General features: G+C 61.1%; 1 protein-coding gene across 3 annotated transcripts in view; it reads right to left on the reverse strand.

The window, feature by feature from the left end:
* LOC142830966 (semaphorin-3D-like) overlaps positions 1–18,201 on the reverse strand; it is a 37,355-nt gene extending 19,154 nt beyond the window's left edge. For 2 of the 3 annotated variants that reach the window (XM_075939468.1, XM_075939469.1), the window contains exons 1-2: positions 18,045–18,201; positions 2,609–2,839 (exon numbers count right to left, since the gene is read on the reverse strand). In XM_075939468.1, the coding sequence (XP_075795583.1) occupies positions 2,609–2,741 (133 nt within the window). In that variant the 5' untranslated portion in view covers positions 2,742–2,839; positions 18,045–18,201. Of the gene's footprint in view, positions 1–2,608; positions 2,840–8,529; positions 8,658–18,044 lie in introns of those variants that run through there. The other variant, XM_075939467.1, reaches the window with a different exon arrangement.
* Between the last annotated feature and the right edge of the window lie 6,135 nt (positions 18,202–24,336).

The following is a 24,336-nucleotide window of genomic DNA, read 5'->3' on the forward strand; positions in this document are numbered from 1 at the left end:
CTTCCTGGCTTGGGTCTGTCATTTCCTTTCTGCACGCCTGCCTGCGTCTCCATGCACCTCCATCCAGCCCCGTGCAGGCCTCTGGCGCTAGCCCGGCTCCCGCGAGGCCCTGGGCCGGAGGGAGTCTGGGAGGTTTCTTTCCTCTGGGGTTTCTGAAACCTAAACTTGCCCAGCTGCTGTGGCCTTGACCCTGCTGCGTGTGGTCTGTGAGTCACACCTCCTGCCTTTGTCTGCATCCTCCCCCAGCCGGCCCGCAGCTGGGAGCTTCCTCTCTCCGCGATGCCCATGGTGTGAGGGCTGCGAGGGCTTTGAAGCAGCCTCCGTCCTCCCACAAACAGCCCCAGCTCCCGCCTGGCCACGGGAAGGGAGATGCAGCCGTTGTGTTTCCGGGACGCCTTATCCACGCTGGCAATCGCCCAACAGGGACTTGCGCCGGCGTCGCTGGGCTTCCTCGCCGGAGGCTGCGTGGTGGGGACCCCGTCCAGACCCGCTTCTCCCCGACTCCTGTGTGGGCCTGGGTTTCAAGCCAGAGCTCTTCCGTAACCGCACTGGGCGTCTCCCTGATTGGCTCGTACTGAGAACGCATCGCCCCCAGGCCACAGCCGAGGAAGACAGGTTTGGAGAGCCCAGAGCACCACGGATAGGCGTGAGCAGAGACCTGGCTGCAGGTGTCTGCCTGGCCCCGCATCCCCCAGGTGTCCCCTCCGCCCGGCCCCGCCGCCCGCATGCCTCCCCTCCGCCCAGCCCCCCCGCCCGCAGGCCCCCCCTCCTCCCGGCCCCGCCGCCAGCAGGCCTCCCCTCCGCCCGGCCCCCTTGCCCGCAGGCCTCCCCTCCTCCCGGCCCCCTCGCCCGCAGGCCTCCCCTCTGCCTGGCCCCCCACAGGCCTCCCCTCTGCCCGGCCCCCTCGCCCGCAGGCCTCCCCTCTGCCCGGCCCCCTCGCCCGCAGGCCTCCCCTCTGCCTGGCCCCCCACAGGCCTCCCCTCCTCCCAGCCCCCCCGCCCGCAGGCCTCCCCTCTGCCTGGCCCCCCACAGGCCTCCCCTCTGCCCGGCCCCCTCGCCCGCAGGCCTCCCCTCCGCCCGGCCCCCTTGCCCGCAGGCCTCCCCTCCGCCCAGCCCCCTCGCCCGCAGGCCTCCCCTCCTCCCGGCCCCGCCGCCCGCAGGCCTCCCCTCCGCCTGGCCCCCTTGCCCGCAGGCCTCCCCTCTGCCTGGCCTCCCCACAGGCCTCCCCTCCGCCCTGCCCCCTTGCCCGCAGGCCCCCCCTCCGCCCAGCCCCCCCGCCCGCAGGCCACCCCTCCTCCCGGCCCCCTTGCCCGCAGGCCCCCCCTCCGCCCGGCCCTCTCGCCCGCAGGCCTCCCCTCCGCCCGGCCCCCTTGCCCGCAGGCCTCCCCTCTGCCTGGCCCCCTCTCTCCCATCCTCCAAGCCCCTCGCACCAGAGCCGCTGTGCTCAGCGGGCGTGAGCCAAGCAGTGTGTTCTGGGCTGGAGGGCATGGGGAGGCTGCCAGCGATGGGGCCGTGCGTTAGGGGGGTGCTGAACCAATGGCCCCACTAGGGTGTGCTGGGATGGGGGTGGGCGAGAATCAGAGGCCCCCACCCCAGCTCTGTCATTGGAGCTGGCCTGTTAAGGGGCAGGGGGTGACCTGCGTGAATGTGGGAGGGGGAGCTGGCTCCAGGGACCCGGCTCCCAGGGAAGGGCTGGACTCACTGAGGTTAGATGGTCTTATTTGGACAGAGCAGAAGCCAAGCGCTGAAGAGAGGGGCCTGCGAGGTGGCGAGGGTCGGGCCTCTGCCTTGCCCCCCAAGAGCCGGCCCCCCGCCAGCAGCCGTGTAGCTTTGTCCTGTGCTGTTAGCCAGCGGGCGCGCTCTACCCCAGAGGCAGCTGCATTTCGCTGTCGGCCCTCCCCAGAGCCCCTAAAACGCGTTGGGAACCTCTTGGCTGAAAGGGGCCACGTGTGATGTGGCCACCAGCCCCTTGTCCTCAGTAGCCGTGGCAACAGAGTATGGCGCCATGAGGCTGGTGCCGCCACGCTCGGCCGATACGGGCCGCACCAGTAGATAAATCACCGACCACGTGTCACTAGGAGGCTAAGGCAGAATGAGGGGCTGGCTCGCTGCCCCCCCACACACCGAAGTCCAGGGGTCCCCGCCCCCCGGCGAGGGAACAATGTGCTTTGCGGCAGGGTGTGTGTGGCTGGGGGCGGCCCCAGGGCGAGACCCTGACCAGTGCAGAGCGTGGCACAGAATAGGGCCCTGCACGCGGAGGCTCAGGGTTGAAACGGGGCATTTTTAGACACCCTCCTATGCCCAGGGGCAGCCGTTGGGCCACTCCCTTTCCAGCCCCCAGCCTGAGGGCTGCTCTCACACCGGCCTGTGCCACTTTCCACAGTCCCCCCCGGAGCTCAGCCCCTCTCAGGTTCTGGGGCTTTACACGGAGCGAGACGCCACCCTGCAGAGCTGAGATGGGCCCCTCCACACCCAGGAGCCCAGCTCCCCCCTGCCTCACCACCTGCCCGGCAGTGGGGCTGCCTGCTGCCCCGTCCTGAAGGGTCTAGAAACAGCAGAGCCCCCAGGAAATCCCTGACTCCAGAGCCGGGGGACAGCAGCTCCCTACCTTCGTAGGAGAGGCGCAGGCGAGGGACAGCTGGCGTCCACGCCCTGCCATGCCCCAGGCTCAGCAGCAGAATCCACGTCAGCAGGGCCGGGGCAGCGGAGAGGCGCGGCCTGCTAGAGACCAGGGCCGGCATGCTGATGGGTCCTCTGGCCCAGCTCCTCTCAGCTGGGAAAGCCGCTCCCCCCGCCCAGGAGCATGTTCTGATGGGGGAGGGTCTGGTGCCGCTTCCAGCTGCAAAGAGAAAGGGAGGGATTGTGGGTCTCTCCGAGCCGCGGCTAGCCAGGCTGGGTGTGTGCGGGCGGAGCCCCTGCGGCTCCCAGCCTGGCCCGCAGGGTCCATCGAAATCAAGGCCGGGGAGGTCAGTGACTAAAACCAGCAGGGGAATGCACCCGGGAGCGTCCCCGTTCCCACTTGTCCCTCCGTCGGTGCCTAAGGGAAGATGCGTTCACACGGGCTGATGTAACCAGGGGCAAGACGGTGATTCCCGATTCACTAGAGACTTGGCACTAGATTTGGAGCCGCTCGGGAGCTGGACCAGTTTCTATAGCGGGGGCGCTGAGAGCCGCTGAACCAAGCTACAGCTTAAACCTCCAAAGTCCAGGGCTCTCTGCGCCGCAGCAGCCAAGGTCCTGCCGGATCACACACATTGCTGGGCTAGAGGGCTCCGGCTGGCCTGGTTCAGAGGCTCAGCCCCAGCAAGGCCGGCGCGGTGGGGGTGCCTGTAGGCAGCAGGGCCAGCTGCAGGCCGGGACGGTCCCCATGGTTCGGGACCACTCAGACCCTGCCGGATCTGGCCTGTGGCCAGGTACCAACGTTCATGAAGTGCCCCCCCTTGAAGATTATTGCCCGCCCCCACTGCAGGATGTGGGAGGCCGCATCGGGGGAAGGGGAAGGGTTTGGCGAGGGTACAATCCGGATGGAGTCCCAAGGGCCGCGGCAGACAGGCGGCAGAGTTGTCGCTTATGTCGATTTGCTACAAGAGGGCGCCAGCCGAGATCAGGGCCCTGGGGCAGAGAGCGCGGGAGCCAGGCTGCCTGCCCTGCCCGGTAGCTCGCGCTGCCCTTCCCTCAGCACAGCCGCCCCCCTGCCCTGAGGAAATCGCGAGGGCTGGGAGTCGCACACACGCCCCTAACTCCAGCCGGGAGCTGCTGTGGTCTTGGGACCGCTCCCTTCCCCCCATCCTCCCGCCGGCCCTGGGAGGCCAGAGGATTCTCCCACAATTCCCGGGGCGAGTGGTGGGGCCGGGCAGGGGCTGGACTGGAGGACCACACAGGCGTTCGGCGGCCCCCTGCGGACTGCGCCAGCTGCCCCGCACCAGCTGCGGGGGCTTAATTGCCGCTGCTGTTCTCTCGTCTTTGATTCCCCCGTCCGCGCCGGGGCTTTGAGAGGCTGGCATCAAAGAGCCGGTTCCCCCTTTCTGGCCCCATTTCTTCCTGCCCTGTCCCCAGAGCGGCTGCTGCTTGGGCCACCTGCCCCCTCGCCAAGGGGGAGGCTCAGCGCAACCAATAACATGAGCCACAGTAGTGAGGAGAGGGAGCGTGTGTGTGGGGGGGGGATCCACCACTATGCATGCGGGGCCACGGGGTAGCCCCCACAACGGCCCTTCCCGGCCAGGGCAATGCCAGGCAGGGGGGTTGCCCTGGGTAACCGCAGAGCTAGAGTGGGGGCCCATACTGCATTGCGTCCTCAGCCGCCAGCTCCCACAGGCCTGTGGCAGGCCAAACCCAGTGCTCCTCACAGGGCCAGGGCCCGTGATTGTGGGGTGCGGGGAGTCTTGGGAGAGCCCCCGCTGGTAACTGCAGGTTGCTGTCAAGGCAACGGGCCTGTCTGGGGACCGTGCCGAGCAGTGGGGGGAGCCCTGTGTGACCCCCATGCTCTGAGATGGTCCCAGGTGACTGCAGGATTATGTGAGGGGCCCTTAGCTAAGGGCTGCGCCTGAACCACGGCCCTGTGGTCTGCGGAGGAGCTGGTGGGTTTTGCATGACTCCTCCGGTGGATGAAACACAGGGGCTGGTTCAGGTGCCAGGGGTCAGTCCTGCGTACCCTGTTAGTAGTCTGGTTGGTCTTGCCTACCCTACATTTCACCTCCTGACAACCGCTTGCTTACAAAATCAGACATAACACTGCGGCAGTGTCACAGCGTGCTCCTGCTGACAAATGGCGCTGACAAACGGCTCCGGCTGACAAACAAATGGCTCCGACTGACAAACGGCTGACTTTCTCATTTCTACCTTAGTTCTAAAATAAATCCATTGGGATATAAATACTGGGCTTACGTCTCAGTGTATATATAGAGCAGTGTAAACAAGTCGTATGACATTGTAGTTTGCACTGACTTTGCTAATGCTTTTCAAGTAGCCTGTTGTAAAACCAGGCAAATATCTAGGTGAGTCGATGTCTTCTCGGAAGCCCTCTGCATGCTCCCAAGGGGTCCTACCTCGGGTTGAGAACCACTGCCCTATACTGTTCCTAAATCAAAGGCAGCTTCAAGCCAATGCTTCTTTGCTTTCTATGGTTGACTAAAAACCCTCCTTACAGTGCACAAGGTTTAGGAGAGTCATTCTGTCTTTTGCCCCCTGTGGCTACTGCACCAGTCTTTTAATGCAACTTGTGGAACTCCCTGCTGGAGGAGAGAGGATCAGAGAATAGTTGTCAATGGGTCACAGTCATGCTGGAAGCACTTAACAAGTGGGGTTCCGCAGGGGTCTGTTTTGGGACCAGTTCTGTTCAATATCTTCATCAACGATTTAGATAATGGCATAGAGAGTACGATTATTACGTTTGCAGGTGACACCATCTGGGAGGGGTTGCAAGGACTTTGAAGGATAGGTTCAAAATTCAAAATGATCTGGACAAACTGGAGAAATGGTCTGAGGTAAACAGGATGAAGTTTAATATGGACAAATGCAAGGAAGGAACAATCCGTCTCACACATACAGAATGGGAAATGGCTGGCTAGGAAGGAGTCCAGCAGAAAGGGATCCAGGTGTCATAGTGAACCACAAGCTAAATATGAGTCAACAGTGTGACACTCTTGCAAAAAAAGCAAACACAATTTTGGGACGCATTAAGAGGAGTGTTGTGAGCAAGACACGAGAAGTCATTCTGCCGCTCTACTCTGCGCTGGTTAGGCCTCAGTTGGAGTATTGTGTCCAGTTCTGGGCACCGCATTTCAAGAAAGATGTGGAGAAATCGGAGAGGGTCCAGAGAAGAGCAACAGGAATGATTAAAGGTCTAGAGAACATGACCTATGAGGGAAGACTGAAGGAATTGGGCTTGTTTAGTTTAGAAAAGAGAAGACTGAGAGGGGACATGAGAACAGCTTTCAAATACCTAAAAGCATGTTACAAGGAGGAGGGAGAAAAATTGTTCTCCTTGGTCTCTGAGGATAGGACAAGAAGCAATGGGCTTAAACTGCAGCGAGGGAGGTTTAGGTTGGACATTAGGAAAAAGTTCCTAACTGTCAGGGTGGGGAAACACTGGAATAAATTGCCCAGGGAGGTTGTGGACTCTCCATCACTGGAGAAATTTAAGAGCAGGTTAGACAGACACCTGTCAGGGATGATCTAGATCAGTGATTCTCAACCTTTTTTTATAAAGTACCCCTTTAAAAAATAATAATAATAATAAGTACCCCCAGGACCTACAGCAGTGCTCCCCAACCTTTTGGGGCTGCCGGGAGCCTGGGGGCAGAGCCGTGCATGTGCCACATGCCCGGGGGTGGCACCGCCCATGGACCGGGCACCTGGTGCCCAGGATGCAAGAATGGCTTGGACCGGCCCTGGGCACTAGGCAGGCACACATAAATGCCCCGGTGGGTGCCATAGCGCCCGCGGGCACCGTGTTGGGGACCCCTGACCTACAGTTTTCAGATACACACAATTTTTTTCAACCGTTGCAACACATTTGTTTAAACAACTTAATCGTAGCCAGGTGGGCGACGACATTTTTGGGTGTAAAAAGTACAAAAATAATAAAACGCTGTAAAACTTAACACAAAAATTCCGTTTTCTCTAGATTTCTGTTGTGTTGACGTCTCCCCACCCACCCCACCCCGACTTCTCCGGAGTACCCCATGGGATACGCGTACCACTGGCTGAGGAACACTGCTCTAGCGCCGTGGTATTAGCCACTGGCCACACGTGGCGATTTGGCCGGGTGAGTGTGGCTCGTTCCCTAGAGCTGTAGGCACTAGCATGGCTGCTGCTTTAGAACTGGTTGGACACACGGATCTAGATGGTGCGTGGTCCTGCCGTGAGGGCAGGGGACTGGACTTGATGGTCGAGTGCTAGGATTCTGGGACTCTATAATTCCCTGCTGTGACCAGGTAAACCCAGGGCCACAAAGGGAGCAGGCACTGAGAGAGCTAGAGAGAGCAGCCATCATCACCGTACCGGCTGGGGGGCTACCAGGCTCCAGGCTGCGCCCCTCCCCCGGAGGTCGGGATGCCAGGGCATTGTGGTGGGGGGTCTGAGGGGCTGGGGCTGGAGCAGCCAGGGGGCGCAGGGGGTGTGAGGGGCTGGAGCAGCCGGGGGGTGTGAGGGGCTGGGGCTGGAGCAGCCAGGGGGCGCAGGGGGTGTTAGGGGCTGGAGCGGCCGGGGGGTCTGAGGGGCTGGGGCTGGAGCAGCCAGGGGGCGCAGGGGGTGTGAGGGGCTGGAGCGGCCGGGGGGTGTGAGGGGCTGGAGCGGCTGGGGGGTTTGAGGGGCCGGGGCTGGAGCAGCCAGGGGGCACAGGGGGTGTGAGGGGCTGGAGCGGCCGGGGGGTCTGAGGGGCTGGGGCTGGAGCAGCCAGGGGGCACAGGGGGTGTGAGGGGCTGGAGCGGCCGGGGGGTCTGAGGGGCTGGGGCTGGAGCAGCCAGGGGGCGCAGGGGGTGTGAGGGGCTGGAGCGGCTGGGGGGTTTGAGGGGCCGGGGCTGGAGCAGCCAGGGGGCACAGGGGGTGTGAGGGGCTGGAGCGGCCGGGGGGTCTGAGGGGCTGGGGCTGGAGCAGCCAGGGGGTGCAGGGGGTGTGAGGGGCTGGAGCGGCCGGGGGGTCTGAGGGGCCGGGGCTGGAGCCGCCAGGCGGTGCGGGGGGGGGGAGGGGGCTGAGGGGCTGGAGCGGCCGAGGGGCGCGGGGAGGTCTGTGGCGCTCAGAAGGGCTGGGCGCTTTAGGGGCCCAGGGAGTTTCCTGGGAAAGCTCCCAGGACGTCTGTGCAGGGCAGCCCACCCCCAGCTTGGCATTTGCTTTGTTCGTGGGGCTCCCTGCCCCTCCGCTTCGGGAAGAGGCTGGCGCAGATCCCGTTCAGCCCCGCCGGGCGCCCCGAGTTCAGCCCGCCCCCGGCAAGCCGTGGCAGGTAGCCGCGAGGATTCCCCGCAGCCCTCTCCCGATGCAGGCCCCCTCTGCCCCGCCCGGGCATGGAGACAAAGCAGGCGCTCCCCCGGACGAGGGACCAGGCCGCAAGCTGCACACTTCTGCCCAAATACGCTCTTGGAGGGAGCTTGTCCCAGGCAGTTTATAGAGCCGGAGGTGGGGGAGCGGGCTGGAAGCGCAGAGGATGAATCTAAGGCTAAATTAAACACTCCCGACAGCTTTCTGCACCCAGCTGTCCAGAGCAAGTGTGTTCTCCCCATGCAGCCGGGGGTGCAGCAGGGCTGGGCCTGGCGCCAGAGTCAGGGCCGTGGCAGGGAAGATGGAGGGAGCCAGGCCAGTCGGCGTGGGCTCTGGAGTCGGAGGGGCTGGGGCGAGCAGGTGGTGAATTAACTCCTACTAAAAAGGAGCCAGTGCTCCTGGGCAGAGCCAGGCATGACCCTGGCCTGGCAACGTCTCCACCTCTGCACCAATGCTGCTTCCCCCCCGCAGCAGGACTTCTGCCCCCTCCGCCCCACAGCTCCACCTCAGGCTCGACCGGCAGCCCCGCCTTGTGGTACAGCCCTGGCTACCTACCCCACAGCGACGCCGCAGCCCTGAGACCCCGGCTTCCTGCTGCGCCTCTCCCGGCGTGGGCTGTGGCTGTTGTCTAGAAACCAAGCCACCCCGCCGGGGACTGGAACCGGATGGACTTTGCACAGGGGCAACCAAGCAGACAACTTAGCGCTACTGGCCTGGCTTGGCTCTGAGCCATTGGGCCGAGTCGTGTGCGCCCAGTCCCCCCGGCCAGCCAGGCCTCCGGACAGTGCCTCTCACAAGGCGCTGAGCTTGGGTAACAGGGCGCAGGGCTAAGACCTGGCTGCATCGTGTGGCATCCTTCAGCGGAAGGGCACTGGCACCGGGGAAGGTGTGAACAGCACCGGGGGCTTACACGCCCCCCGGCAGAGCCAGGCCTCGCCGGCTGGGTGACAAGCCCTTGAGTGACAATTGTCCTGACTGGCACACTGCTCAGGGATACACAGGCGGTGTTCCCAGGCCCCCTGTCCCCTAACGTATACCGCAGCGCCCTGGGGCTGGCTAGTGTCCCGATTGGAGGGGGCCTCTCGCGGCTTGCCTGCCGGGGTGTCTGCAGGACGCTGCTATGCACATCTGCCCGGTGTTGTGTGTAAGGGGCGGTGTTGTGTGTAAGGGGCGGTGTTGTGTGCACCGGTGCGTACACGCCTGTACGACGCATGTTGAAGTGTAACTGGTTAACTGATTAAACAAGGGTGGATGGGGGAGGGGGGCATTCCAGATGGCTGGGCTGGAGTGGCCCCCCCCACCTGCCACGGCCAGGTCAGAGTGGCCTCCGCGCCACAGGTAGGTACTGCTCCAGCCCAGCTGTTCCGACCCTGGGCTGCCGGGCAGAAGCAGCGGCTGGGGAGGGAGCGGGCTGCCTCTTCCAGGCCTGCTCCCTGGTAATGGTTAACCCGTACCCGGTTACCCGTTCGCATCCCTCGTCTGTACCGTTTGTGTGCGAGACATGTCCCTGCACCTGGGCCCACGCCTGCGGCTCTCCAGGAACCGCGTGTGCACTCCCGTCTCGCTGCGTGTGCAGAAATCTCTCTGCTCCAGCATCTCCACGGAGGCTTCCAATCCTGCCGGGGAGCGTGACTGACTCTCCAGCAGCTGCTCCCTGCTTTCCGGAGGGGCTTGGGGCAGGACAGCTGCCCCCTTGCTCGAAACGAGATGGCAAAGGCCAAAAGAAACGAGTTCCTTTCCCTCCCCGGCTGTTTCCCTCCCGGAGGGCCGGGGAGGCGACCGGCGCCGGCGAGTGCCCAGAGGTCGGACGGTTCTCGTGAGCCCAGCACATGTAACAGCCCTTCCCTCGTGCCAGCGACCACAGGAGATAAGGGCACGAACGTTGGGCTCTGCACCAGTGTGGCAGCAGGGCGCTCGAGGCGAGTACTGTACAAAGGTGGCCTGCAGCCTTCCGTCAGAGCACCCCAGGCCGATTCCCCCCAAGCGACGGAGCACGCCACGTCCCAGGAACCGGCTTTGTGTGCTCTCGGTAGCCCCTCTCCATGTCCCCGTGGCTGGGCGGCTTTACCTTTTCACCATCTGCCTAGCATGCCTGCTAGGCAGGAGACCCCACCGCGCCCAGGCGTGGTGTAAGGACCGGAGCACACGCTGCTCCAGCCCCCCGCTAGCCGGGCAGCCGGTCTTGTCCACTTCCCGGCTTGGTTTCACATTTAGGGCTGAGCTCTTCCTTCTGGTTTTAGCCTTTTGGGGCCCGGCTCCTCCAGGGTTCAGCTGTTCTGTCAGTTTCCCTCGGTCTGCGGGCGGTGGAGCGCCGCTTTCTGCCCCTCCCCGGTCCGTGGCTGAGGCGGCGTCCATCCCAACTATTCCAAGTACGTGGAGAACCCGGCAAATCCGAGCTGCCGCCGCTCTCTCTTGCTCGGAAAAGAATTTCCCACCTGTTCCACCGGCGGGCTCAGGGCTCGGCCGGCCGCTCTCAAGGGAGCAGATCGTCTGTCGGGAGAGGGGGCTGACACATCTCTGGCAGTTTTACTCCCTTGGGGTCTGTTCTGCTGGCACCAGGTCCCTCATGGCTTGTACCGCGAATGCGGCACGACTGTGCCATCGACGGCTAATACCGTTGGGAATGGGCTTCCCCTGTTAGCCCACGCTCTGTGGCTGGCACTCACCAGCTCTCCCTCCGCGGCCGTTGTAGCGATGGTGGGAGGCCTCGGGTTCCCTCGGTCCGCCCCCCGCTCTGGTCAGGCTGAGTAACGCATGGAGCCGGCGCGTCTCGCTGGCTGGCCATGGGCCAAGGGCAGGTACTCGTGCTGAGGCTTTCAGGTCACTCAGCTGCCTTTGACTTTGTTGACTGGGGGGGTTTCTTGACTTGCCCGCATGGAACGAGTCTCCCTTTCCAGGCCCTGTCCTGGCACCCCCAGAGTTATCCTGCTGGGGGTGCCAGGCAGAAGTGTGGGGCAGTGGCGAGGGGTGGTGGATTCCAGGGCTGGGACAGCAGTGGGTGCCCAGTGCATGGGGAGGGCATGGGCACAGCCGTGTGTGGTACTCTGGAAAGCCCTCGCTTGGCTCTGGCATGTGTTACCCACTGACCATTTTCATGACCCCTCACGTCAACAGAAAGGCCTCGTTAGGAGAGGGCTGCTGGCTCCCAGGATCTGGACACAGGGACTTTCACCTCCAGGTCAGCGGAGACCCGACGCAGCGGGCACTGCCGGCTGTCTGGTGGCCTCTGGAAACGTGGGGGGGTCCCGGCCGACCTCCCAAAGGGCCCTTGTTAATGTGCAGGGAGCTAAGCCCTTCCTGGCCAGTGAGCGGGCTGAGCTGCAGCTCCCAGACCCAGGCCCCTCCCTCCCCGTTCAGCCTAAGCCTCCCGGTGGGGCCATCTGGCCACCAGCTGCTCTGCTCAGTGACCCTGCTGGGGGGACTCACTGGTGCCAGCCAGTGCCCTGGGCCGAGGTTACTGGTCTCAGGCTCCTGGAGCCAGACCTGCCCCCGCTGCGGGAGTCGGCCTCCCCCATCCCAGCTCTGCACATCTTGCTTTTCATCCCCAGGAGGCTTGCTCCCTGCCTGCTCCCTGCCCCTCCCTCCTGGCTCCCTGTTGGCTCCCTGCCCCTCCCTGCCTGCTCCCTGTCGGCTCCCTGCCCCGCCCTCCTGGCTCCCTGTCTGCTCCCTGCCCCTCCCTCCTGGCTCCCTGCCCCTCCCTGCCTGCTCCCTGCCCCTCCCTCCTGGCTCCCTGCCCCTCCCTGCCTGCTCCCTGTCGGCTCCCTGCCCCTCCCTCCTGGCTCCCTGTCGGCTCCTTGCCCCTCCCTCCTGGCTCCCTGCCCCTCCCTGCCTGCTCCCTGATGGCTCCCTGCCCACTCACTGCTGGCTCCCTCCACCTCCCTGCCCGCTATCTGCTGGCTCCCTTCCCCTCCCTGCCGGCTCCCTGCCCACTCCATGATGGCTCCCTGCCCCTCCCTACTGGCTCCCTGCCCCTCCCTGACTGCTCCCTGGTGGCTCCCTGCCCCTCCCTCCTGGCTCCCTGCATGCTCCCTGCCTGCTTTCTGCTGGCTCCCTGCCCCTTCCTGCCCGCAACCTGCCCCTCCCTGCCGGCTCCCTGCCCGCTCACTGCTGGCTCCCTGCTGGCTCCCAGCCCTGCCCTACCCGCTCCCTGCTGGCTCCAAGTCCCTCCCTGCTGGCACCCAGCTCCTCCAAGCCTGCTCTGTGCCGGCTCCCTGCTCCTCCCTGCTGGCTCCCTGCCACCTGCTCTAACTGGAGGCAAAGAAGCCTGGGGGACTCTGGCAGAGGGAATGCTTTAATGAGCGGCGGGGGCTCCTGCCCCACTGGCGGAGGCTGCTGTCAGCCAGAAAGGCTCTGCCATTACAGCCTGGCTTTGATGGCAGGTGCTGGAGGAGTCCCCAGGATCCCAGTACGGCCCTGTGCTCCCTCAGGCTCCTGGAGCTGCTCTGCCTCTCTTGCTCCCCGTGTGGCCCAGCTGCTCTTTGGGCGGCACTGTCTGCCTGCAGCCCAGAGAGCTCCCACGGCCCGGCCGTTTGCCAGCACCTCAGCCAAACCCACTTGAAGCTGGCAGGGGGGAGCGATGTGTCTGCATGGAGGTTCCCAGCACTTCCGCCACATCGGCTCACCTGCTGGAGCAGCAGTGGCGTAGCCAGCACCGGGTGGGGGGGCCAGACAGCCGCGTGTATACGTGGGCTCCGGGGGGCTTCTGTCTCCCCGTGCTGGAGGATCGGGGTGCCCCGGTATCTAACTCTGCCCCCCACGCCAAGTGATAGCAGAGCTGGGGACGGAGAGACTAGGGATGTCTCCACTGGGGCTCGAGGTGTAATTTCCAGCTAGGGTGGCCATGCCAGTGCTTTAGCCCTGCGTACGGCATGGGGGGCACAGCTGAGCTGGGCCGTGGGGCTGCTCCCTTCTCAATGACCGTGCTGCTGATTTTAGTGCGCTAGCTCTGTCCGAGGGTCTGCGCCACCTGAGAACGACTCCTCCAGCACCCAGGCAGGCAGCCCCGGCCGGTTTCCTCGAGCTCCCATGGGTGCCTGTGGCAGCGCAGGGAATGGAGCCAGCTCTCCCAGAGCTGGCTGATTGGCAGGGTGCAGCCTTGGCCAGCTTTATGGCAGGGCTGGGCGAGTGCGTGTGCAGGACGGCATGCGGCGAGGCACAAGCGGGTGCGGGCGTGGTGACAGCAGGCAGGTAGCCACCCACTACACATGCGGCTCGGACGCAGCACCGGCCCGCTCCCAGCGAGAGACGGAGCCCAAGCCCTTGTCTCCCCGGCTGACAGCTCCGACTTCCTCCCAGGCTCTGACGCCAGCTCTGCCCCCGCAAGGCGACACGCCGGAGCCGATGCCAGGAAACGTGGAGGATGCCAGGTGGTGTTGAAACGTGTTATTTCAGGGAGGCCATATCCTGGGCTGACACGTGACTAGACCAAAGCCGTGCGCTGTCCCTGGGACGAATCGGTGGCCACCCCAGGTTCTGTGCTTTTGGGGACCCCCTGGCCGCGCCTGCCCAACTGTCCTTCCTGGCACAGAGGTGGGGCAGGGGCAGGGCCTGCGGCGGGGGGTTTGCCTCGGGCCCTGCATCTGGGGCACTGTGAGGTGCTCTTGGCCCCACGCCTCCCTGGGGATGGCCCTGCACTAGTTGTTCTCGCTAGCGTGCTCATCTCTGCCTGCCCCCCGGAGGATACGGAGCAGCCACAACCCCCAGCGACAGAGCCGGCTCTTGAACTCAGCCCGCTGTTAGCTCTGTGGGCCCCAGTGGAGTTCCTCGTGTGTCCCCCAAGATGGCAGCCACGGCAGCTACAGTACTGATCTGCCATCCAGCTCCTCGCTGGCCGGGGGCCGGGGGCGGGCGCAGGCTCCGTTCCTTCTGATCGGGGGATGTTTTGAGAGGCAGCCTGACCCTGGACAGGGCTCTGGAGTGAGAACCTGCCCCCCCTGCCCAGCCCCATTGCCTTGCTGTGGAGGAGGGGCAGGGACGCTGGCCAGGCCTGTGGAAAGGGCTCAGGGCTAGGCCTGGATTCCTGGGACAGAGCCAGCGCCCGGTCCCCCCGGGGCTGCCTCGCAGGAGCTCCGCACAGCAGGTAGCGAGGACCCCCGCAGGGAGCGGTCCGGGACGCAGGCCTGAGGGGAAGGAGCGCCTGCCTCCTCTCTTCTCCCTCCCCCACCTAGTTTAAAAGCCTGCCCAGGGCCAGCTGGGACGTGGATCCCCCTGCGGGGCTTTGCCTGGCTGCTGTTTCAGCCCCAGGTCTGGGCCTGGGGGCCAGGTTCTGTGGCCGCGGGAACCGCTCTGCACTCCCTGGAGAGGCCCTCCCTCTGGTGTGGCAGGGGCTGTTCCCAGGGGAAGAAGCGGCTCCCGTGGGGCAGTAGCCAAGATGGGCAATAAATCACCCTTCCCGCAGTAAACACGCTGCAGAGGGTGTCACGGAGGCGAGGCTGGAAGGGAGGGTGCCTGGCCCAGTGTTTCTAACCGAGTGGATAATCCCGGCCGGCCACGCTCCCCGCCTCCGGCGTCTCTGGGAGGGTCGTGCTGAGGTAGCTCAGCGAGGAACAGCTACAGAAAACCAGCAAAGCCCTACAACCGGGACACACCGGCCCCTCTCCCCCCGCTTCTCTCTTTGCCTGGAGAGCCGAGGAGGGCACTGACCCATGAGGACTACCACACCCGCCGGGTTTATGAACTCTGGGTTGGGTATGAACTGTCTGTGTAGGGCTACCCCGTAGCTTCAGAAAAAATACCGGACACACGTGATGGGTGGGGGGAAGGGACCAGCCGGGAGGGGAGCGGGGCTGGCCAGGACGAGGGGGGGACGGGAAGCAGGGCTGGTTGGGGAGGTCGGGGGCAGCGTGGCTGGCTGGGAGAAATGGGGGGGTGGCCAGCAGGAAGCAGGGCTGGTCGGGGGGAGGATCCGGGGGCAGCAGGGCTGGCCTGAGGAGATCAGGAGGAGGAGAACCAGCTGGCAGGAAGCAGGGCTGGCCGGGAGGGGTCGGGGGGAGCGGGGCTGGCCTGAGGAGATCAGGAGGAGGAGAACCAGCTGGCAGGAAGCAGGGCTGGCCGGGAGGGGTCGGGGGGAGCGGGGCTGGCCAGAGGGGTGGGAACTGGCGGGGAGAGAATCGGCTGGCAGGGAGTGGGACTGACCCGGGCACATGCAGATCCCAGGGCACTGCCTGTCCCACGCACGGTACCGGCGAAGCACGAGGAGTCCAGCTACGGCTCCACATGTCTGGTATTTTCTGAATTTTTTTACCAAGCAGAGGGCCCAAATACCGGACTGTCCGGTTGAATCCCGGACACCTGGCAACCCTATTTCTGGGCCATAGGAGCATGCCCTCTCCGGACTGTAGGCTGGCAACCAGGCTATGCTGGTCCCTAGCCCAACAAGGATTCCATGCCACTCCCTGGCAGCTCACTAGACTCCAGCCGCATCCCCATGCAGGGGTACAACCCCGAGAGAGATCAATCCAACAACCGAAGTCTCCTGGCTGCCGACTGACAACCCCCTGCAGTTTCCAATCGACACGGTATCTGTTGAACACTGTCCCAGATGGCCGGGTAGCACTGCTATAGACCATGGCTAGGCCTCTGCAGTTCTCCACCCCCCAGGGGATGTCACGTGAGGAGTGGGCAAAGTAATCTCGGCGTGCATAGTTTACATTTGCAGGCTGCTTCGGGATCCTTTTCTAGCTACTACGTATCTGAGAGTTTGTGAGCAAGCGCGTCCGTCTGTCTGTCCCAGGGGTGAGCAAGAGAGCCTCCGCGGGCTGGATCCTGCCTGCCAAGCGGGTTGATCCGGCCTGTGGCTGCCCTGTCGCCAGGGGCGGCCCATGAGTATAGGCCGACTGGGCCATCGCCTAGGGCGCTGCCTTCAATGGGGCACCTGAGGCACCCCGTGATGACATCACTGCCTTCAATGGGGCACCGATCGCGCGTTCCGCCTGGGGCGCCAGCTGCCGCAGCCCGCCTCAGGCCGTCCCTGCCTGCCACGCCCCCGCCCCCAAGCCAATCAGCGCCTGGGACCAGGGGCACACACAAAGTCTCCACCCCCTGTCCAGCTGGCGGTTCACTCTTAGCACCATGCGCCCTTGCAGGGCGGGGGCAGGGAGCAAGAGACTCTGCGTGCTCCCCCGCCCCCAGACCCTGATTGACTGAGAGGCAGGGAGAGTGCGCGAAGTCTCCTCCCCCGCCAGGGGCGTGGGCACCTAGAGGGAATCACCAGCTGTTCCGAACAGCTGGAGGTTCTCTGTCGGGGGTGGGGCAGCACTCTCCCACCTCCAGGCCAATCAGAGTCTGCGGGTGGGGCAGCACTGTTCTGGCCCTTCCCCATGCGCCACAGGCCCCGCCCCTTCTGGGGCAGCCCAGGGCCACTTCAAAAATTTGTGACATGCCCCCCCCTCTAAAATTATTGTCCACCCCTGGACTATCCGTTTCTTCAAGAACGTCTCAGAAACAGTAAAAGCTAGGACTGCCAAATTTGGTAGGCAGCTTCCTCTTGGCAGAACTTAAAGCAAGATCGGGGGTTGGTTGTGCAAAGGTGGGGGCTTTGAAGCTCCCCCCATGCATATGGCGACGCATAGAACCATACAGAAAAGAGACAGAATTGCCAGGCAGGTGAAAGGGGTGGGTGGGAACACGCCCCCCGGTCCAGGACTGCCCCAGCCTTGAGTCTCCCACCCCCCAGGCCTCCCCCAGGCACCCCCCAGACCTCCCCCCTTTAGGAAGGGCGAGGGGGCCACACCCCCCAACACACTCCTACGGGAACACTGCTAGCTGTTCCCTCCATTAAGGAGTGAGGGGACGTTGCACAATTTGCTGCATTTCTCAATCTGACGGGGGGGGGGGGGGGGTCAGAGGAACCTGGATCTGCCCCAGCTGGGGGACATGCACCCCTCCCCCAGCTGTGCCTGCAGCAGCTGCAGCGGCCACAGAGGGGTGCTTCTCACCAGGCCCCAAGCTGCTACGGTGACAGAGGGCTGGTAATCCTCTCTCCCCCGGGCCACTTGCATCCTGAACCGCTCCTCCCCTGCCCCAGCCCCGAGCGGCGATTTAAACACAGAAAAACAAAAAAGAATTGAGTTAAGGACCCGAACAACGCCGGGTAAATCTTCTCGTCTATCACAACAACAACTGGCCTTTAGATATGTATTCGTTATTATTGCATCGGTCCAGTCAAGTGAAATGCTACAAAACCTCACTGTGGAAGCATCGCTCCCCTACGGCAGGAGGGTTGGCTGGGTCTGCCGAGGCTCCCCGGTCATCAATAACCCAAGTTCTGACGTATTTCGAAACAGAAGGAGCCCGAGTGAAATGATTCTTTCAGGGAGCTCTTTACAGTTCCCAGGGTCTGTTTCTTTTCTGCCTGCGACTGGCATCTCCTGAGGTTCTGGGAGGTGAGGGGTTGCAGAGAGGGAGATAGGACAGCTGGTTTAAAGGAGCAGAACTTTGCCCTGGTGAGGGTTTAACTCCTTCCGAGGGCGTAGCAGTAATTTTTTTTTTTGTTTAAACATTAGTGCTTCCTGAGAAAGTTAAATGGAAAACAAAAGATTTATTTAAGTTGTTTTTTTTTGGGGGGGGGGGAGGAGGGAAGATCTAACAGAGTAGCCAGTGGAACAGTCCTTCCATTGAAATGAACTAATTTCAGATTCTCAAGATTTACTGGTGGGAAATTAAATAGCCAGCGTAAAGAAGCCACAGAAATTGCCAGCATGGAATATACAAAGTCTTAGCCTGGGAACAAAACCCGCTGAACCCAAAGTAAGGCATGAGTGGCACAAGAGTGATGAGCAACAGGCTTACCAGAGACTCCCCACTCCTATACGATGGAACAGGAGTGAGAGAATAATCCCTGTTTACTTTGCGAGCTAGGAAGGGATAAATCACAGTCAGAAACGGTTTTACAGATGCAGGGGCCAGCTGTGCGCTCAGTTACAGCAGGCTAACCCAGATATAACTCCACTGGCTTTGGGGGAATTACGCTGGATCTGCCCCAGTGTAAATGGAAACGCTATTTTGGTCCCACAGGGAGCAAAAACGGCAACGCTATTCCGGGAGCACTTCAGTAAGACTCTGCTACTCACCACCTCGAGGCGTTGTTGACTCTTCTAGATGGTGACCGGCGGTCCTTTGACCAGCACGCTGGCTGCTTATGTTGCTCGCCTGTTTCAAGCTCTGCCGCCTCGGTGCATTCGCCCCTGGCAAAGCAGAAGCACCTGAAATGTACAAGGAGGCAGTAGATAGGGGTGGAGCCAAGACGCAGTGATGTCACCCAAAGACAGCCTCCATTCATAAAACAGGAGCTACTAGACCATCTGTTCCACTTACTTAGGTTTCATTCTCAGCCCTTAAGCCGATTCCTTGGCCCAGACAAGATTTGCAGGTTAGAGAGGACATCTAGTGGTAAACGTCTATATTTATTATCATAGAACCATAGAATCCTAGAACTGGAGGGACCTCGAGAATCATCGAGTCCAGTCCCCTGCCCCCACGGCAGGACCAATCACTGTCTAGAATAGATCATCCCTGACTTGTGTCTGTCTAGTCTGCTCGTCAATATCTCCAGTGATGGAGATTCCACAATCTCCCAAGGCAACTTATTCCAGTGTTTAACCTCCCTGACAGGAAGTTTTGCCTAATGTCCAACCTAAATATCCCTAGGATCCAGACACTTCCCTGGTAGATATTGTAAAAGTGCAAACAGGCCACGGATCATGGCTGTGAAGTGGGTGCAGATTTTGATGGTGAATTACGTGTTCTCTGCTTTTCAAGAGCACAGGTTCTCTGAGGAGCTCACTGACAGAGCTTGACAGATTAACCCTTGACACAGCCAATTGGTGAACGCTCTGTGATCACCCTTCATTTGGAGATGGGGAAACTGAGATACAAAGAGGCCAAGAAAGCCCAGATTTTCAGAATAGTGATAGAGATGCAGCTGTGTTAGTCTGGCGTGGCTGAAACAAAAGACAGAACTATGTAGCACTTTAAAGACTAACAAGATGGTTTATTAGGTGATGAGCTTTCGGCCAGACCCACTTCCTCAGATCAATTTGTGGAAGAAAATTGGCACAGCCTAAGTGATACAATCAAAAAAATGAAGACATATGAAACTGACAAATCAAATTTTAGAACAGAGTGGGGGTTGGGGGGAAGATTAGTGTCTGTGAGGTAATGACATTAGGGGTGATAATTGGGGAAGCTATATTTACAAAGATAATTGAGGAAGCTACCATTACAAAGATAGCTTCCCCAATTATCACCCCTAATGTCATTACCTCACAGACACTAACTTTCCCCCCTCACCTTCCCCCACCCCATTCCAAAATGTGATTTGTCAATTTCACATGTGTTAATTTTTTTGATTGTATCCCTTTGGTATATATGGTCGTGCCAATTTTCTTCCACAAATTGATCTGAGGAAGTGGGTCAGGCCCACGAAAGCTCATCACCTAATAAACCATCTTGTTAGTCTTTAAAGTGCTACATAGTCCTGTCTTTTGTTTCAGATTTTCCCAGATACCGAGGCATTGCTCTGCTCAGCGCTGAGGCCTAAGTGAATGAGGTGGCCACCTCCCCATTGTTAAAAGTGACTTAGGCACGTAGGGGTGTGATCCTCAACGGCACATGGGCACTGCAACATTGGGAGTCGTGGCACCTAGACAATCCAGGAACACGGAGATCCACAAAGCCAGGTTAGGTATCTTGGCCCCACGTACAATGAATGTGGGGAGAGAGAGGAGCCTATGAACGAGTCTACAAAAGCCAACGTATTTAGCAGGGAGCTGCCTAAGCCAGCCCATAGAAGATGCCAGTCAGAGATGTGCACTCACCCCTGCTCCTCTCTTGGATGTGGGTGGTTAGTCCAGGCAAAGGGCAGCACTTAGCTCTGCTTGGTGGCCTGTGAAGGGGCACCCACTCGATGCAAACGGGCTGCCAGCGGTGCACAGTGGTTAGAGCCCTCGGCCGAATGCGGGAGACCCAGCTTCAGTCCCCAGAGCAGGAGCGGTGCGTCCGAGAGTCACTGGGTTCTCCTCTTGAAGGGAGACAAGCGAGCAAGTACCCTGCTGGGGCTGGGAAGCCCAACGGAGAAGGCAGCTGGAAAGGACGTGGTTCAGGTAAGTCAAGAATGGGCAGCCGGTATAAGAGCAGTGACTGGCCCCACCCACAATCACCCCCAGAACGCCTCCCGCTTCAGCATGGCTCCTGCGCCCGGGGAGGCTCCCCTGAGGGCCTGAAGGCTCGCCCCTGGGGTGGGGGTGGGGTCTTGGCACAAGGGGCAGGGCTGGGCAGTTGTCTCCCCCAGCCTTACATTCACCCACTGCCCATGCCCATGAAGTCAAGCCACTGATGTGCAGCTTGGTTTTCATTGGACGAAGACGAAGCAGGGAGACCTAATGAAAATTTTGGGGACATAGAAATCTCAGCAGGACTTCAGCTGAGAGGCCCCTCGCACTAACCAACCAGGCACTGCTGGGGCTTGCCTTCCAATGCCCACCAAAACAGCTGCTCAAAGGGCCCAACCCAGCTCCCATCCACATCAGTGGGCAGGGCCTTAGGCAGGGGCCAAGCACTGTCTCCATCTGGTACAAAGCCGGCATTGAGCTGAGTGTGACTGGCAGGCAGATGGCTCTGCAGCCCCAGGCCTCTCACATACCCGCTGGGGAGGAGGTGGGATGGAGCACACCAGCCAGGCCAGATTTACACCTGACGCTCCCCTAGGCACAGAATTTGCAGCCTCCCCACCTACGGTTGATCTTTGTGTTGCATGCAGTTTATAAATTAATGGAGATTGCCTATCTCCTAGAGCTGGAAGGGACCTTGAAAGGTCATCAAGTTCAGTCCCAAGTACCATCCTCCCCAACAAATTTTTGCCCCAAATGGCCTTTACAAGGATTGAACTCACAACCCTGGGTTTAGCCAGCCAATGCTCAAACCACTGAGATAGGTAAGGTAGCCCCAAACCACTGCTGCCCACAGGCCTGTGCTCACTGTGCCTGGTGAGAAATCCAGCCCTGTGAGGTGGCATCTAAACAGACCCCCCCCCCAAAAAAAAAACTGCTAGGAGGAGCGTGGCCATGAAACGACAATCCTGCCCACTCCTGCCAGACTGCTGACTTTTGTCCCGTGACTGGAGGAAGCAGAGCATCACATAGGGATACCGCCCCGCCCTAGCCAGGTCTGAAATCAGCGTGGCAGGGATCTGACTGATGCAAAGAACAGAGAAATGCAGGTGAACTCTGAGCTGCCATACACTCATAGAACTGTATAGCTAGAAGGAACTCCAAAAGGTCATTGAGCCCGTCTCTCTAACACAGGACTGAGTATACCTCAGCCATCCCTGAGAGGTGTTTGTCCAATTTGGTCTTAAAACCTCCAGTGATGGGGATTCCTTTGGAAGCCTGATTCCACTACGTACGTACCCTTTAATTTAGCAAGCTTTCCCCAATATCTAATCTCAACCCGCCTTGCTGTGGATAATGATTATTTCTTGTCTTACTGCTGGTAGGCACAGAGAACACTTGGTCACCATCCACTTTATAAGGGCCCCTAACATACTGAAGACTGTCGCCTGGTTTGATTGTCATCAGGCCATGCTTTGAACTGTCCACTAAACGGAAGCTTTGAGGCTGAGCGGTAATGGGCGAGGTCATTAACAATCAAGGTCTGGAGTAAGGTCCAGGTCCGCTCTTCAGCGGGCTTAGCATCTTAGTCTCCCGGAGGGAGGGATAACACTGCCTTTTGGCTTTCAACAGCCACAAACACCCATCACAGGATGCAGTCCATAGCCCTCCTAGCACTTTCAGGACTGCTGTAGATGAATTTCAGGGAAAGTCCATTGCTCCCAGGCAGTGCATGGAATTCTCCCAATTTACCTCTGCTCTCAGGAGCTCAGCCAAACCAGTCTCGAGACAATACCTGGGTAGGAGGTGAAAAATGTCACCTGCCAGGAAATGCCCAAATCTGTTATTGGGTGGAGGCCCTCTGGATTCACCAGACAGATCACCACTTAGCTCAGTCTTGCTAGTCTGGACTTCATGCCACAGAGGATGAGAAAAATGTAACAGTCCCTTCCACAGTCCTGTTCTTGAAGTCCTCTGGTGGGTGGCAACGTGTGAGTCTTTATACTACTGCAGCGATCAGTGATGAACGTGTCTGGTAAGACAGTCCATTGGTTTTGAATTACATTTTCACAGTGAAATATATTTATAGGCGTTTCTGTGATGCTTATCGCTGACTGACATCCACGAGTGACTTAGCCCTACCACCACTTCCTGTTTCACAGTGACAGCGCGGTGGAGACTCTGACATCCTCTCCCAGTCAACTTTTAAATAACTGTCCAATGTACAAACGGCTGTTGGTGTGGACCAGGTTGTTGGGGGATAACAGAGTCTCCTGATATCACCTTGCCAGTGGGACACCCCTCCCATTCCAATGTGTGAGCCTGGGGTTACTCTTGCCTTGTGGGGCAGGGAGGACATCACAGATGCTTGTCATAATTGCATCAGGCCCAGCTGGAGCCCTCTTCTGGCAAGTCTGGATACCCCTGAGCGGCTCAGCCAATACTACAGGACTGCGATGGGACACCTCTCAGACGCCAGCATGTCGCCCTGGGTGCATCTGTGATGGCCCGACAAAGGCTGGAGATCTCCACCCATGGCACCGTAGGAAAAGGCCACTCCCTAAATTGCATGGCCCCAGCCTTGGATGCTCCTCCAACAGCTTTGCCCGGTCACTCTGCGCTGGGGCCCGGCATTGGGGGTATTGCACCTGCCCCAGCTTTTCCTTCTGCCCCCTGGCGTCCGGCTCTCGCCTGGGCGGGCTGGGGAGCAGAGCGGCAGGGAGCCCAGGGATGCAAGGGCCCCTCAGACCTTCCCCATTGGCCAGTGGTGCCACCTCAGGCTGACCTGTCGATGGGGCCGGAGCCACCTCAGCTCCCTCACCCCCTGCCCTGCCCCACCTCAGAGAGTCTCGCCCCGACTTATTGGGGTGGGGTCAGCCCAGAGACTTCCATCCCCAAAACCTGTGGATGGAATGGTACATCCCCAAAGACCCCCCCCACACCCCGTGACTGGGATGGTACATACCCAAAGACACCCCCCCCACACACCCCATGGCTGGGATGGTACATCCCCAAAGACCCCCCCCCCACACCCCGTGGCTGGGAGGGTACATCCCCAAAGACCCCACACACACACACCCCGTGGCTGGGATAGTACATCCCCAAAGACCTCCCCACACACCCCGTGGCTGGGATGGTACATCCCCAAAGACCCCCCCACCACACCCCGTGGCTGGGATGGTACATCCCCAAAGACCCCCCACCACACCCCGTGGCTGGGATGGTACATCCCCAAAGACCCCCCACCACACCCCGTGGCTGGGAGGGTACATCCCCAAAGACCCCCCCACACACACCCCGTGACTGGGATGGTACATCCCCAAAGACCCCCCCACACACCCCGTGGCTGGGATGGTACATCCCCAAAGACCCCCCACCACACCCCGTGGCTGGGATGGTACATCCCCAAAGACCCCCCCCACACACCCCGTGGCTGGGATGGTACATCCCCAAAGACCCCCCCACACACACCCCGTGACTGGGATGGTACATCCCCAAAGACCCCCCCCACACCCCGTGGCTGGGATGGTACATCCCCAAAGACCCCCCCCCCACACCCCGTGGCTGGGATGGTACATCCCCAAAGACCCCCCCCACACCCCGTGGCTGGGATGGTACATCCCCAAAGACCCCCCCCACACCCCGTGGCTGGGATGGTACATCCCCAAAGACCCCCCCCACACACCCCGTGGCTGGGATGGTACATCCCCAAAGACCCCCCACCCCACCCCGTGGCTGGGATGGTACATCCCCAAAGACCCCCCCCACACACCCCGTGGCTGGGATGGTACATCCCCAAAGACCCCCCACCCCACCCCGTGGCTGGGATGGTACATCCCCAAAGACCCCCCCCACCACACCCCGTGGCTGGGATGGTACATCCCCAAAGACCCCCCCCACACACCCCGTGGCTGGGATGGTACATCCCCAAAGACCCCCCACCCCACCCCGTGGCTGGGATGGTACATCCCCAAAGACCCCCCACCACACCCCGTGGCTGGGAGGGTACATCCCCAAAGACCCCCCCCCCACACACCCCGTGGCTGGGATGGTACATCCCCAAAGACCCCCCCACACACACACACACCCCGTGGCTGGGAGGGTACATCCCCAAAGACTCCCCCCCCTCCGTGACTGGGATGGTACATCCCCAAAGACCCCCCCCCCCGTGACTGGGATGGTTCATCCCCAGACACCGCCCCCTGCTGGCCGGGATGGGGCCGCCGGAGAGCCCCTCTGCCGCCCTGCCCGGGCC

Source organism: Pelodiscus sinensis, chromosome 11 (assembly GCF_049634645.1).
Source record: "Pelodiscus sinensis isolate JC-2024 chromosome 11, ASM4963464v1, whole genome shotgun sequence".
NCBI lineage: Eukaryota > Metazoa > Chordata > Testudines > Trionychidae > Pelodiscus > Pelodiscus sinensis.